The sequence below is a fragment of the Myxozyma melibiosi genome, assembly GCF_037950935.1.
Source record: "Myxozyma melibiosi strain Phaff 52-87 chromosome Unknown BZA70scaffold_11, whole genome shotgun sequence".
NCBI lineage: Eukaryota > Fungi > Ascomycota > Lipomycetes > Lipomycetales > Lipomycetaceae > Myxozyma > Myxozyma melibiosi.
Genome location: NW_027042925.1, coordinates 236,327 through 248,102, shown reverse-complemented (window position 1 = coordinate 248,102; position 11,776 = coordinate 236,327). Strand labels below are relative to the sequence as shown.

General features: G+C 48.0%; 4 protein-coding genes and 1 non-coding gene across 5 annotated transcripts; all 5 read left to right on the top strand.

Moving 5' to 3' along the window:
• The first annotated feature begins 235 nt into the window (after positions 1-235).
• Positions 236-2,045, top strand: BZA70DRAFT_282771 (Endonuclease/exonuclease/phosphatase). The gene is made up of 2 exons (XM_064913339.1): positions 236-463; positions 532-2,045. The coding sequence occupies exons 1-2, from the start codon at positions 348-350 to the stop codon at positions 1,790-1,792; spliced, it is 1,377 nt and encodes a 458-aa protein (XP_064766603.1). The 5' UTR covers positions 236-347; the 3' UTR covers positions 1,793-2,045.
• On the top strand, positions 2,044-3,545 carry BZA70DRAFT_282767 (Aldo/keto reductase). The gene is made up of 5 exons (XM_064913338.1): positions 2,044-2,198; positions 2,300-2,393; positions 2,482-2,523; positions 2,605-2,687; positions 2,759-3,545. The coding sequence occupies exons 1-5, from the start codon at positions 2,188-2,190 to the stop codon at positions 3,429-3,431; spliced, it is 903 nt and encodes a 300-aa protein (XP_064766602.1). The 5' UTR covers positions 2,044-2,187; the 3' UTR covers positions 3,432-3,545.
• Positions 3,546-3,723: 178 nt separating this feature from the next.
• On the top strand, positions 3,724-4,738 carry BZA70DRAFT_307387 (3-hydroxyanthranilate 3,4-dioxygenase). The gene is made up of 3 exons (XM_064914828.1): positions 3,724-3,983; positions 4,045-4,198; positions 4,264-4,738. Exons 1-3 carry the CDS (start codon positions 3,873-3,875, stop codon positions 4,506-4,508), a joined length of 510 nt encoding a protein of 169 aa, XP_064766601.1. The 5' UTR covers positions 3,724-3,872; the 3' UTR covers positions 4,509-4,738.
• Positions 4,739-4,862: 124 nt separating this feature from the next.
• Positions 4,863-4,934, top strand: BZA70DRAFT_t78. The gene has a single exon. It is a non-coding gene; the product is annotated as a tRNA-Met (tRNA).
• A 531-nt stretch (positions 4,935-5,465) lies between these two features.
• BZA70DRAFT_67528 (uncharacterized protein) lies at positions 5,466-11,776 on the top strand. Its single transcript, XM_064915323.1, has 5 exons — positions 5,466-5,724; positions 5,813-10,246; positions 10,303-10,423; positions 10,482-11,314; positions 11,378-11,776. Exons 1-5 carry the CDS (start codon positions 5,566-5,568, stop codon positions 11,390-11,392), a joined length of 5,562 nt encoding a protein of 1,853 aa, XP_064766600.1. The 5' UTR covers positions 5,466-5,565; the 3' UTR covers positions 11,393-11,776.

Here is an 11,776-nt window from a genome sequence, read left to right as displayed (position 1 = left end):
AAATCACATCCCACATCTTCTTTCTTTGAGCAACGGTTTTGATGTTTTATGTTACATATTACGGTCAGATGATGCGATACAGTCTTTAGTGTAATATATTCAGTATAATTTGAGTTGACGGTTTTTTTGCTTAGTTCAAGACCACGCAGAAGAACTTATGAAGACGAAGGCATTTGGATCACATAGCAAGTCGCTCAGTAGCCGCACTCGTAACCTAAACCGCATCGTCTACGTAGCCGGCACTAGGCGTAATCCTTCCTGCATTCCCGCCCATCATCAACCAAGACCGCATAACCTCTTTTCAGATAACAACAAGATTGGTGACTACAATACAGGCGTTCTAAAAAATGGCTACAATATCTCTTGATCCCTTGGGATCAACGTCGAGCTTCTCGTCTCCGTTCGCAGATCAAGGATACACGGAGAATGACATGACATTCAGGCTGCTCACGCTGAATTGCTGGTACTTACACTCTATTTCTCCTACTACGACCATATACTCACATCGTCTGACGCTTACTATTTCTGAAGGGGTCTCAAAATGGTGTCTAAATTTCGCGAGGAGCGAATGCGCTACATCGCCAACACGCTGGCAAATACCGAGGTCGACATTGCGGCCCTTCAAGAGTGCTGGGTTGAATCTGATTTCCTCTACATGCGACAAAAATGTCAGCACAGGTTTCCGTACAGCAAATTCTTTTACAGTGGAATTATAGCAGGACCTGGCCTTGTTGTATTTTCTCGGTTCCCTATCGAATCAGTCAGCATGACTCCATACACTATCAACGGACGACCCTCTGCCTTTTTCCGTGGAGACTGGTTCGTAGGGAAAGGTGTTGCCTCTGCAATCATTCGTCATCCGGCGAGCGGGGTCGCGATCGAACTATTCAATACACACATGCACGCTCCGTATGGACCTGGAGACGCATCGTATGTGTGTCATCGAACTTCTCAAGCTTGGCAGCTGGCACGACAGATCCGTGCAGCTGTTGAGCGTGGACACTTGGCAATAGCTGTGGGTGACTTCAACTCAAAGCCAGACAGTTTGACCTACAGCTTACTCACGAAGCGGGCGGGTCTTCAAGACAGCTGGACGACGGTTCATGGTGATTCACGAGAAGCAATCAAGCCTGAGTCGCTATCACCAGCCGAACAGATCGAGACTCTAGGTGTTACTTGCGACTCGAAACTAAATACCTGGAGAGAGTTTTGCGATATTTCGAAAGCGCAGCGACTTGACTACATTTTTCATGAGCCCCATCTATCGACTGTCAAGAATATCGAGGTCGCTTTTGTGGACCGGGTTCCGGGGCTGAACGTGTCTGCCTCTGATCATTTCGGAGTCATATCGACAATCAAAGTACTACCGATGGCCGCACACAAACTTGAGACAGGTCTAGAGCAAGTTTCAGAGTCCAGAAAGAGGATAGGTCTGCCTGCGTCGAGCTACGAGCAGATCCTAGACACAATCCATGACTATCTACCGACCGCGCACGCGCAAAAGTACTACAGAACCCTGCACTTCTTTGTCTCAATTGGAGCCTTAGTGGCCTTGCATATCGGCATATTCTGGGTTGACAAAGGATGGGGCGGCTTTATCATGATGCTTGCGGCAACTGCTATCGGCATCACTGGCGTAGTTGATGGAATGATGGGATACTTGTTTGGGCGGAATGAGTTGCGTGCACTTCAGCAGTTTGAGGACGAGGTTTCTTGGGAGATGACTCTTGCAAAGACGCAGAATGAGTCTCCGGATACTGCTGTTAATTCTATTGACCTCAAGGGAAAATGAGGTGGTTAATCAAGTCAAGTTTCATAGATTTAATAATTATTCTCAATTGCGAGTGTTATGAAGTAAAGGAGCGCGAGAAGATTGCAATCCTATCATCACCAACTACTATAAACCAACAATGCTGACAGCAATAACTGTTAATTGTAGTATATAAAATAATCTTGGCTGGATAGGCTGACGCAAATCATGATGACTACCATACGATTGAGCAAGTGCGTTTATCAAGCTTCCGAAAGGTCAGGATCCGATTACGTGATTAGTCGCTGCGGAATTCTATCGACGCCCGTGATGACGAGCCAGGTCCGATATTTAAGCCACGCCCGCTCCCAGCGCTCTGATCTCTTTCTCTCTCTTCAGAATCCTTCCAATCACAGAAGCACTCAATTATCTCTACAATGGCTACCAAGTAAGTCTTCTAATGGACTATGTTTGTCTCAATTGTAATTGATGGAAGACCTTGCAGATCTTTCGATAAGGGAGGAATACTGATAAGATTATCTCGCTCAGACGTCTCTTGAAGCTCAACACAGGCGTCTCTATTCCCGCGCTCGGTCTCGGAACCTGGCAATCGGCTCCCAATGAGGTCTATGAGGCCGTTCTTGTAAGTCATATGTTTTATATATCGAGGGTTACCCAACGTTCCGACTTGGCTTGGATTTAGTGTACTGACGAGTATTCGGCGATAATAGACTGCTCTCAAGACTGGCTACCGCCACATTGATACCGCCTATGTAAGTTTGCAATTCCCGAGTGTTCTTACATTGATACTAAAAGTGCAATTGTGGGCTTTAAACTGATAAAATCTCGTACAGGCCTATGAAAACGAGGCTGAGGTCGGCAAGGCGATCCGTGATAGTGGAATCCCCCGTGAGGAGATCTTCCTCACCACCAAGCTGTAAGTCTTTAGCTAATGAGTTCTTTCTTTTCTGGAAAACATAGGAATTGACCGGTCCATTTGTCGTTTAGTTGGGGAACCTTCCACACGAAGCCCGAGGAGAACTTGGACATTAGCTTGAAGAACCTTGGTCTGGATTACGTCGATCTCTACCTTATGCACTGGCCTATTCCCTTCAACCCCGAGGGCACCGGTCTTGTCCCTCACCGTGCTGATGGATCTGTTGACTCTCTCTCCGACTGGGACTTCATCAAGACCTGGGAGCTGATGCAGAAGATTCCATCTTCCAAGGCCAAGGCCATCGGTGTCTCGAACTTCTCGATCAAGAACCTCACCAAGCTCCTGGCCGCTCCTACTACCAAGGTTGTCCCCGCCGCTAACCAGGTCGAGCTTCACCCTTACCTCCCCCAGCACAAGCTCGTCGACTTCTGCAAGTCCAAGGGTATCGTCGTCACCGCGTACTCTCCTCTTGGATCCACCTCTGCTCCTCTTCAGAAGGAGCCTGTGGTCCAGAAGATTGCCGAGGAGCTGAAGATCACTGCTCCTCAGGTTTTGATCTCGTGGGCCATCTCGCGCGGCACCTCCGTCTTGCCCAAGTCGGTCACTCCTGAGCGCATCGTTACTAACTTCAACGATGTTGAGTTGGACGCTGAGAAGGTTGCTGCCATCGACGAGATCTACAAGACCACCTCGAAGAGAATCGTGAATCCGCCTTGGGGAGATATCTTCAATGACGAAGAGTAAGCTAGGACTTTTGCAAACGAGCTTGAGCTTAGTTGCGATGTATTTGTGAAGTCCTCAGTCTAACTGTCCCATGTAAACTTTGTATATCAAAATATTATTTTTATTTACACCAATACTTCATAACAAATCTTTAGAAAGCATCGAGTTTGCACAGTAACCTTCACCTATTCATAATCCGTACATGCTGATTTCAATTCAGTCAACATGCTGGTAGAATGGAGGTCATTAGTAGTCGAAAGTGCGGCGGTTTTGAGTTCAATATCCGCTCTGAGCAGGTCATCCCTAACTTTGGGGATGCCATCGTGCCTTTCCAATCCTCATCAATCGGTCTGTCATACCATTGTCTGTTTAGACCAATACGTTTTCATAGCCGTATCGCCAGAGATTTTTGGTCTTAGCTGAGCTGACGACGCTGCTACTTTTTTTTTGGGAATCGTGACAATGCCTCTTGCGAATCCGTTGAATCTGCCCAAGTGGCTTGCAAAGAACTCGCATCTTCTTAAGCCTCCAATCAACAACTACTGCGTGTATCGTGGTGGATATACTGTCATGGTGCGTTTAATTGGATATAGCTATAGCTTATGCATATGCTGATGTTGAATATACGGGCTAGATCGTCGGAGGCCCGAACCGGAGAACAGACTACCACATCAATCAGACGCCGGAATGGTTCTACCAGTACAAAGGCAGTATGCTGCTAAAAGTGGTCGACGAGGGCAAATTTAAGGATGTCCATATACATGAGGGAGATATGTTTATGCTTCCCGGTAAGTGCACTGCCCGTTGATGGAGAATCAGAAAGTAAGCTCACACGACCTCTTCTCGTGCTCAGAAAACGTCCCCCACAACCCCGTTCGATTCCAGGATACGGTCGGAATCGTCGTCGAGCAGCTACGGCCCAAAGACTCGGTTGACAAACTACGCTGGTATTGTCAAAACTGCCAAGAGATTGTACACGAAGACGGGTTTCACTGCACTGATCTCGGCACTCAGATCAAGGAAGCTGTGCTGGCGTTTACGGATAACGCCGATCTGAGGACGTGCAAAAAGTGTGGGACTCTGTGCGATGTTAAATAAGGAGCTGTAATGCCTTTTGCGACTCGGAAAATAGCAAAGGCTTTAGCTTAATATAGTATCTCTGCCAACAGTCAGAGGGAGCATAGACAACACTCTCGGTTTTCCTCACAGCAACGGCTCTGTTACGATCTGTTGTCTCACCACCACCACCACCACAGCCCATCATAGACCATGAATAATAAAAGATCCACTGTGGTTATTTTAACCAAAGCCAATCCAAGAGTTATGAAATGTTTTCAAAAGAATTACTCATATTACAGGCTTCTAACGATATCCAATTACTTCAAATTCTACCCTAAGCCTGCTAACTTTGTATGGGCTTATAAGTGACAAGACGCCTAAATTTCTTTTATAAGCGATGTGGCGCAGTGGAAGCGCGCAGGGCTCATAACCCTGATGTCCCTGGATCGAAACCAGGCATCGCTAGTAATTTTTTTATTTTTTTATTCTACTTACATCTAGCAGCGTTGAGTGTGTGATAAATTCGGATGTATAATCATGAAGAGCGAGTTTTTAATTGCAGAACGGCGATGTGATATGGGCCAGAAAGCATGCTGCGGAACCACGATATGGCGATCAGATTTGAGTTTTGAGAGAACTCCCAAGCCGGGTAGCTTTCTTGAACCAAGCGGACCAGATGCGGCGAGCAACTCATCTCCGCCGCGTATTCGCTCTCCCTACCACGCGCATAGTTCATTGTCCACCTCATACTCCCTTTAGGTGTGGTGTTAGCTTACTGCTTCTTACTGATTTTCAGACCTTTGGGAGTGTATATATTCCTTATTTCGACGACAATCATTACCAGACTGTATCACATGTGCGTATCGCCTCATTTGTTGATCTAGCCGACAGATGCCTATCTACCAACCCCGCGGACAACGGGACACTTGGTGATAACAAGCATCGGCTTCTCTACATGTTCCGACTCTAACCTCGACAATCCGCATGATCTAGATTGATTTAGTAGTGTCTTACTGGAGTTGGATTTTGTGAGCGTCGCTGTGCTGACTGCTGTTAGCGCGTCATCTTTACCCCCCATTGCACTCTCAGGCTCAGCATGAGTCCACCATGGCTGCCGCAGAATATCCAGAAGCGCCTCCTGCGCTATATTCTGTCTCGTGCTGCTATTTTTAATGAGCTGGATCTGGCCAATCTAGACGTGCAGTTGGGAGCTAGCAGCTCTGTTATCCTTCGCAACCTGCGTCTTAATGTCGATGTGAGTAATCCCTATTTTGTGCGACCGGTTTCGAAATCAGATCTGAGGTGCTGAACGCGACGCTGACTTTGATCTTTTATGTGCTTAGGCCATCACTATTCCCGGTATCTTTTTAAGAGATGGAGTAGTTGGTGAGATTAGAGTGCAAATTCCCCGTAATATATTGTCCACGCCAATAGACGTGAGACTGTCAGAGGTCAATGTCACCGTCGCCCCGTCAGCTTCCGGTCCGTCGGCTGAGGAGTTCATCGCCCGCGCTACCAATGAGCTTGCAACGTCGTTTTTACGAAGCGAATCGGTGGAAGAGACAATCGAACTGGAGAAATCTATCATCCACCCGCAACCTGAGAGTGACACGGAAGGTGCGGCGTCATCGGAAGGGACTGATAGTATGTCTGAAACCGACGACGAACTTCTAGGCTTGGGAACGGGTGGTTTCAACCTACAGTCGATCATGGCAAATGTCGTTGACCGACTTGTTTCTCAGCTAAGGGTTACGATCGAGACACTTTCGCTGCGAGTTGTGCTGCAGGATATGATCTTGCAAGGAACCGTCGGCCAAGCGGTATTCGGGACATCTGGCGACAGCAGAACTATCAATCTCAAAGACGTTCAATTTGATCTTCCGCCAGATTTGAAACAGCTGCATTCTCAGTCTAAGCGCGAGTCAGTTTCTTCTTATGAGTCAGCTGAATCTTCAACCGATTCTGACTTTTTGTCGAATTCTGATGGCGAAGACGCCGCTTTCGATATGTCGAGAAAGCTGCGGGCAGGTCAACGGTCTTACGGAAGTCACTCGATGACTGAAAGCATGCTTTTCTCTAGCAGAGAGGCCAGAAGTATTTATCAAAGCGCGCTTAGTCCAAGTGAGCACGGGCTTAAGGGATCATCGAAACTTTCGAGCACTGTTTATCAGTCAACCTATGATCCACCAAGCAGCTTGTCCCGAGGATCGAAGCGTGGTATAGAGACCATCAGTGAAACGAAATCCGAGTCATCGCCCCGGTTACTCTGGTGCGATGAGCTTGACGTTCGCGTGAAAAGCTCGTTTTCCATGGCCGAGATCAAACTCGGAGTTTTAAAATCAGGATTAGCTCACATCGAGGACGTGGTTGCTGGGATTAACCATCTTGTTGAGGGCTTTTTGAAAAAACCTCCATCCGATGACGATGATATCTATGTTTCAAAGCCGCAATCTCCTGCATATGTGGGACTTTACGAGGCAGGCGAAGCTGAAGATAAGACAAATCTGGCGAGCAAAGAGACCACCCGGAATGTCAAGATCAGACTGAAGCGCTTTGAGGCCAGTCTTACCTCTGACCTGAATGAGTCTGGAGGTCTCACAGACCAGAAAAATGCGTGCTTGGTACTGGACGAGGTGTTTGCTTCCGTCACTCAATCTTACTCGAGCGAGGATATTCACAATCCTTATCTTACAGACGCAGCACCCTCTGTAACTAGTATATTCACGATCGATAAAGTCTCGGTTTGGAAAGGGGACTTTAATAAGGACTCCAATAAAGTGGTCTCGTTCTCGTCAGAGTCATTGCGGAACACTCCAGATATATCTATGGCAGTTACGAGCTCGATTGTCTCTCTCGAAATTCCAAAAGAGCTACACATAACAGCTTCTGCCGATTTCTTGGAAGAGCTGGCGTCGTTTGCGAAAAGCATGTTGGCAGTCTCCAAAACTCTCGGGCGCCCGAGCAATGCTCCGTCATCATTCGACAAAAGTGGAAGCAATGTTGGAAGCAAAATCGGCTCCAAGTTCTATGGTACTACTGGTCCCATCTACATCAATATGCCGACAAGCGATCCGGCGGTTCAGATTGACGTTAGGATCAATCCCATATCGATCGATCGGGCGGCGCTAAAAACTGACCTCGTGGTAGCTCGACTACCTGGGTCTGATATCAGCCTTTACAACATACATCTCGAGAGCTCGCCTAGAGGGAAATTCGTCGATCCAGACCCTCATGAAGGAAGACTTGATGGACTGGATTTGGTCTATCGATTATTAATCTCTTCTCTGAAAGTCAACTGTTCATCTGTGGAAACTTTGCAGTCTTCGATTCTTGCCATAGCTGGGGATGCGACGAAGGTTCTAAACGCATTTAGCGTTCCTGACCAACGGCCTCCCGCCAGTCGACCGCCTCCTACCAGGGTCCGATTTCAGCAGCGACACCCCGGAAGTGTTGTCGAGATTGCGGAAACAGTTGTGGCGCTTGAGTTTCCTGGCGAAGTCGGGAACGTCGCAGTTAACCTCGATAAACTCGCGATCGCAAGCTTTGAGGCCGGTTGTATCAATATCTGGACCGAGTATCTGAGAGTTGTCCGACATGCGCCTATGGGCACGAACGACGAGGATGAGTTCGAATTGTTGGGTGCAGCATTGAATGACCGTCACGGAGACCGGCCGATGTTGTCCGCCGTTATTCGGGATATGAACAATCTTAATATCAAACTGTACAATACGAAATTCGAGTACCGAGTTGATTTGGTGATGTTGTTTGCGTCGGCGTTTGAGTCGAAAAAGAAAGAGGCTGACAAGGAGCCCAAAGTACTTCGACAAAGTCTGTTTGGGATTGAGAGGCCAGATTCTCCTTCTTCGGACTTTGATGAGATAGACTCATCCTATGGCGAAAAGTCTGGTATTGACGACGAAGACTACGCGGATGAAGACTTCGGCATGCCTCGTCCTTCTGAGCTTGGTGAATCGATTGCAACCTTAAAGTCGTCTGACGTCCCATTCAAATTCGAGATCAACATTCGCGACTGTGCTATCGGCCTTAACCCGTTGAACCTTCCGAGCAAAGGGTTACTGGTGATCACAGACGGCCAAGGTGATGGATATGCAAAGGATATGACTAGCGGGGTGTACGCAAATCTCAAAGTGCGACGTGCTACTCTCTTTTTGGTCGACGACCAGCAGAGTCTCCACTATACTCCACCGCGAAATGTTCATATAGGCCGACGACGCGCGCAGGTGGTTGAGCATCTGACCCCGTTTGCTGACTTGGGATACGTTAATGTCGCCTCAATGTCCTCTGCGTCAGTCAATATGAAGATTTCGAAAGGGCAAGCACTTGATTCAGCTGAGGCCGGTCCTACTGCGATTGAGATGGAAGTGCGAGATGATCTTTTGTTCATCGAGTCGTGCGCAGACTCGACTCAGACCCTTATTGAGCTTTTCAATGGCCTTAAACCGGCCGTCGTTATTCCGCCGGATGAAGAACGGTATCAGACGGAAGTTGCTCCCGTTGATATCATGGCCAGCTTGGACGACGACGCGTTTAGGGTAGCTTCCAAAGCTGCAACTGGCACCGTGCACAACTCGGTGCTGAGTGACGCGGAAACGGTTACGGACAAGCTTATGGCGCCGTCGTCTGATTTGGGTTTGAGCGTTGACAGCCTGTACCCGCCTACGACAGAGATGGAACGTCAACTGCGGGAAGCAGTTTCGTCTGATCTCGAGATTGTGGAGAGCTACTATGGAGGCAACACCGAAGATGGTACTGAAGATGCTCTTGCTGGTGAGGTAGAAGCAGATTATAGTACTTCTCGGAAACATTCTGCGTCGTCGCTATCGGAGGATGAGTACAATACAGTTTCTCGGTTGATGTCGAGTACAGAATCAGATGTCCATGGAGATCTGTTGTCTGATGTGCTCATCGACGAGCCGCCTCAGAAAATCACAAAGCCGCAGGACAATCTCCAAGCGTCTGCCTCGGTTTCGCAGCAGGAAGCAGTGGACATCATCAACAAAGAAGTGCGCGAAGCAGTCACCAAGATTGAGATTCTCGAGGATCATTTTGGAGGCGGCCGCTCTCTTATGAACACCACTATGCTTAACGGGGAGACCCCTTTGGTGACTGTGAAAGTTCGCGACGTTCACGTTCTTTGGAATCTTCACGATGGATACGACTGGCCTCATACGCGCGATTCTATCTCAAAGGCAGTCAAAAAGGTTGAAAACCGCGCTTTGAAGGCGATTAGAGCACGGATTCAGGGCGGTGGGTATGACAACGACGAGGATGAATCCATCATTGGCGACTTTTTGTTCAACTCGATTTATATCGGGGTGCCGTCAGGGAATGATCCTCGGGAGCTGACGAACGCTATTAATCGCGAGATCGACGATGATAGCGAGACAGCTAGTCAAACGTCTTGGTCAACTGAATACTCTTCTCGACCTGCAAGCCGGGGCGGTAGCAGATCAGGGACTCCGAACAAATCCAAGCTCCGACTGAAGCGGTCAAAGTCGCATAAGCTCCAGGTCGAGCTCAAGGGTGTCAGTCTTGATTTCAATGCGTATTCCGAAAGTTGTGTTGTTGCGAACTCTCTTGATGTGAGGGTTCGTGATTTCGAGATTTTCGACAACGTGCCGACTTCAACCTGGCGGAAGTTCGTGACCTCGATGTATCCTGCAGAAGAGCGAGAGAAGGGTGGAAGTATGGCGCATTTGGAGATGCTCAATGTGCGGCCTGATCCTGCTCTTCCGCTTTCGGATATAGTTTTGAAGGTAAAGATGTTTGCTTTTTTCTGTATGAGGTCTTATGGCTAAGAGAAGCTATTTAGGTCGGCGTTCTACCTCTGCGTCTGTATGTGGATCAGGACGCGCTTGATTTTTTGACTCGATTTTTTGAGTTCAAAAGCGACAACACACCGGTTCCAGCGACGGATGAAATTCCGTTTTTACGTAAGTGCCACAAATGTGAAGTTGAGAATGAGCTGGGTACTAACATGACTGTTATCAGAACGCGTCGAGTTTGCGGAAGTCAAAGTGAAACTTGATTACAAGCCGAAGAAAGTCGACTACGCGGGTCTAAGATCAGGGCACACGACCGAGTTTATGAATCTGTTTGTGCTTGACGAGGCCAAGATCATTTTGCGTGGTGTGGTGTTGTATGGAATTCTAGGGTGCCCACGACTTATCCGAGAGTTGAATGATATTTGGCTGCCGGACATCAAGTCTACACAGTTGGGTGATGTTTTGGCGGGTGTGGCGCCTGTGCGGTCGATAGTGAAGCTTGGAGGCGGTATGAAGGATTTGGTTGCTGTACCGATTAGGGAGTACCGAAAGGATGGACGGGTGGTCCGAAGTCTCCAAAAGGGTGCTTTGCGGTTCGCAAAGGTGACGACTAATGAGCTCGTTAATCTGGGAGCGAAGATAGCGATCGGAACGCAGAGTGTTCTTGAGAATGCGGAGACTATGATTGTCGGCCAGTCCTCGTCTGGGAACGGAGCCGGCGGCAGCAGTGCTCGGCAGTTCAGGGACGAATCAGATAGTGAGGACGAGACGCAGAAAGTGGTGAGCATGTATGCCGATCAGCCAAAGAATATCTCGCAGGGGTTCAGTCGGGCATATTCGAGTCTCAACCGGAACTTTGGTACGGCGAGAGATATCCTCGTTGCTCTGCCATCGGAGGCGAGTGAGCAAGGAGGAGCGCAGAAAGCAGCCGTTGCGATTGCTCGTGCTGCGCCTGTTGCAGTGTTGCGGTCGATGATTGGTGCTTCGGAGGCGGTGTCGAGTACGTTGCTTGGAGTTAGTAATCAGATGGATCCGAGCCGTCGTCGGAACGTTGAAGATGTAAGTGTCAGCATTTCAAGTTTTTCGTTGAGGAGTTCTTACTAACGGTGATGATATTTATAGAAATACAAACGCTGATATTTCTGAGGAGTTTAGTGTGATTTCTCCTTTCTTTCCTTTTCTTCTTTCTTTTCAATATTGTTTATGTTTTCTTGTATTGGGTTTACACGGCGTTGGTAGAAGCTCTACTCACTCACTCTTTTCTTTTATTTTATGATTTCGGTTTCGATCCTCTTTCTTTTCTTCTTATTGCAGGTTCTTTTGCTTGAACCGATGACGTTTGGATGAGAAAGCATGGAAGGCAGATTTTTGGTGATGATGGCTTCATTACAATATAGTTGAATATCGCCTTTCATTGATTGACATGGGGAACCCCGCGCCCCACTATTTAGCGTGCGGCTTATTACTCAGCGATGCTGACCGATTACAAACCCGATTAAGTAATTTGACTTAGGACTTGTT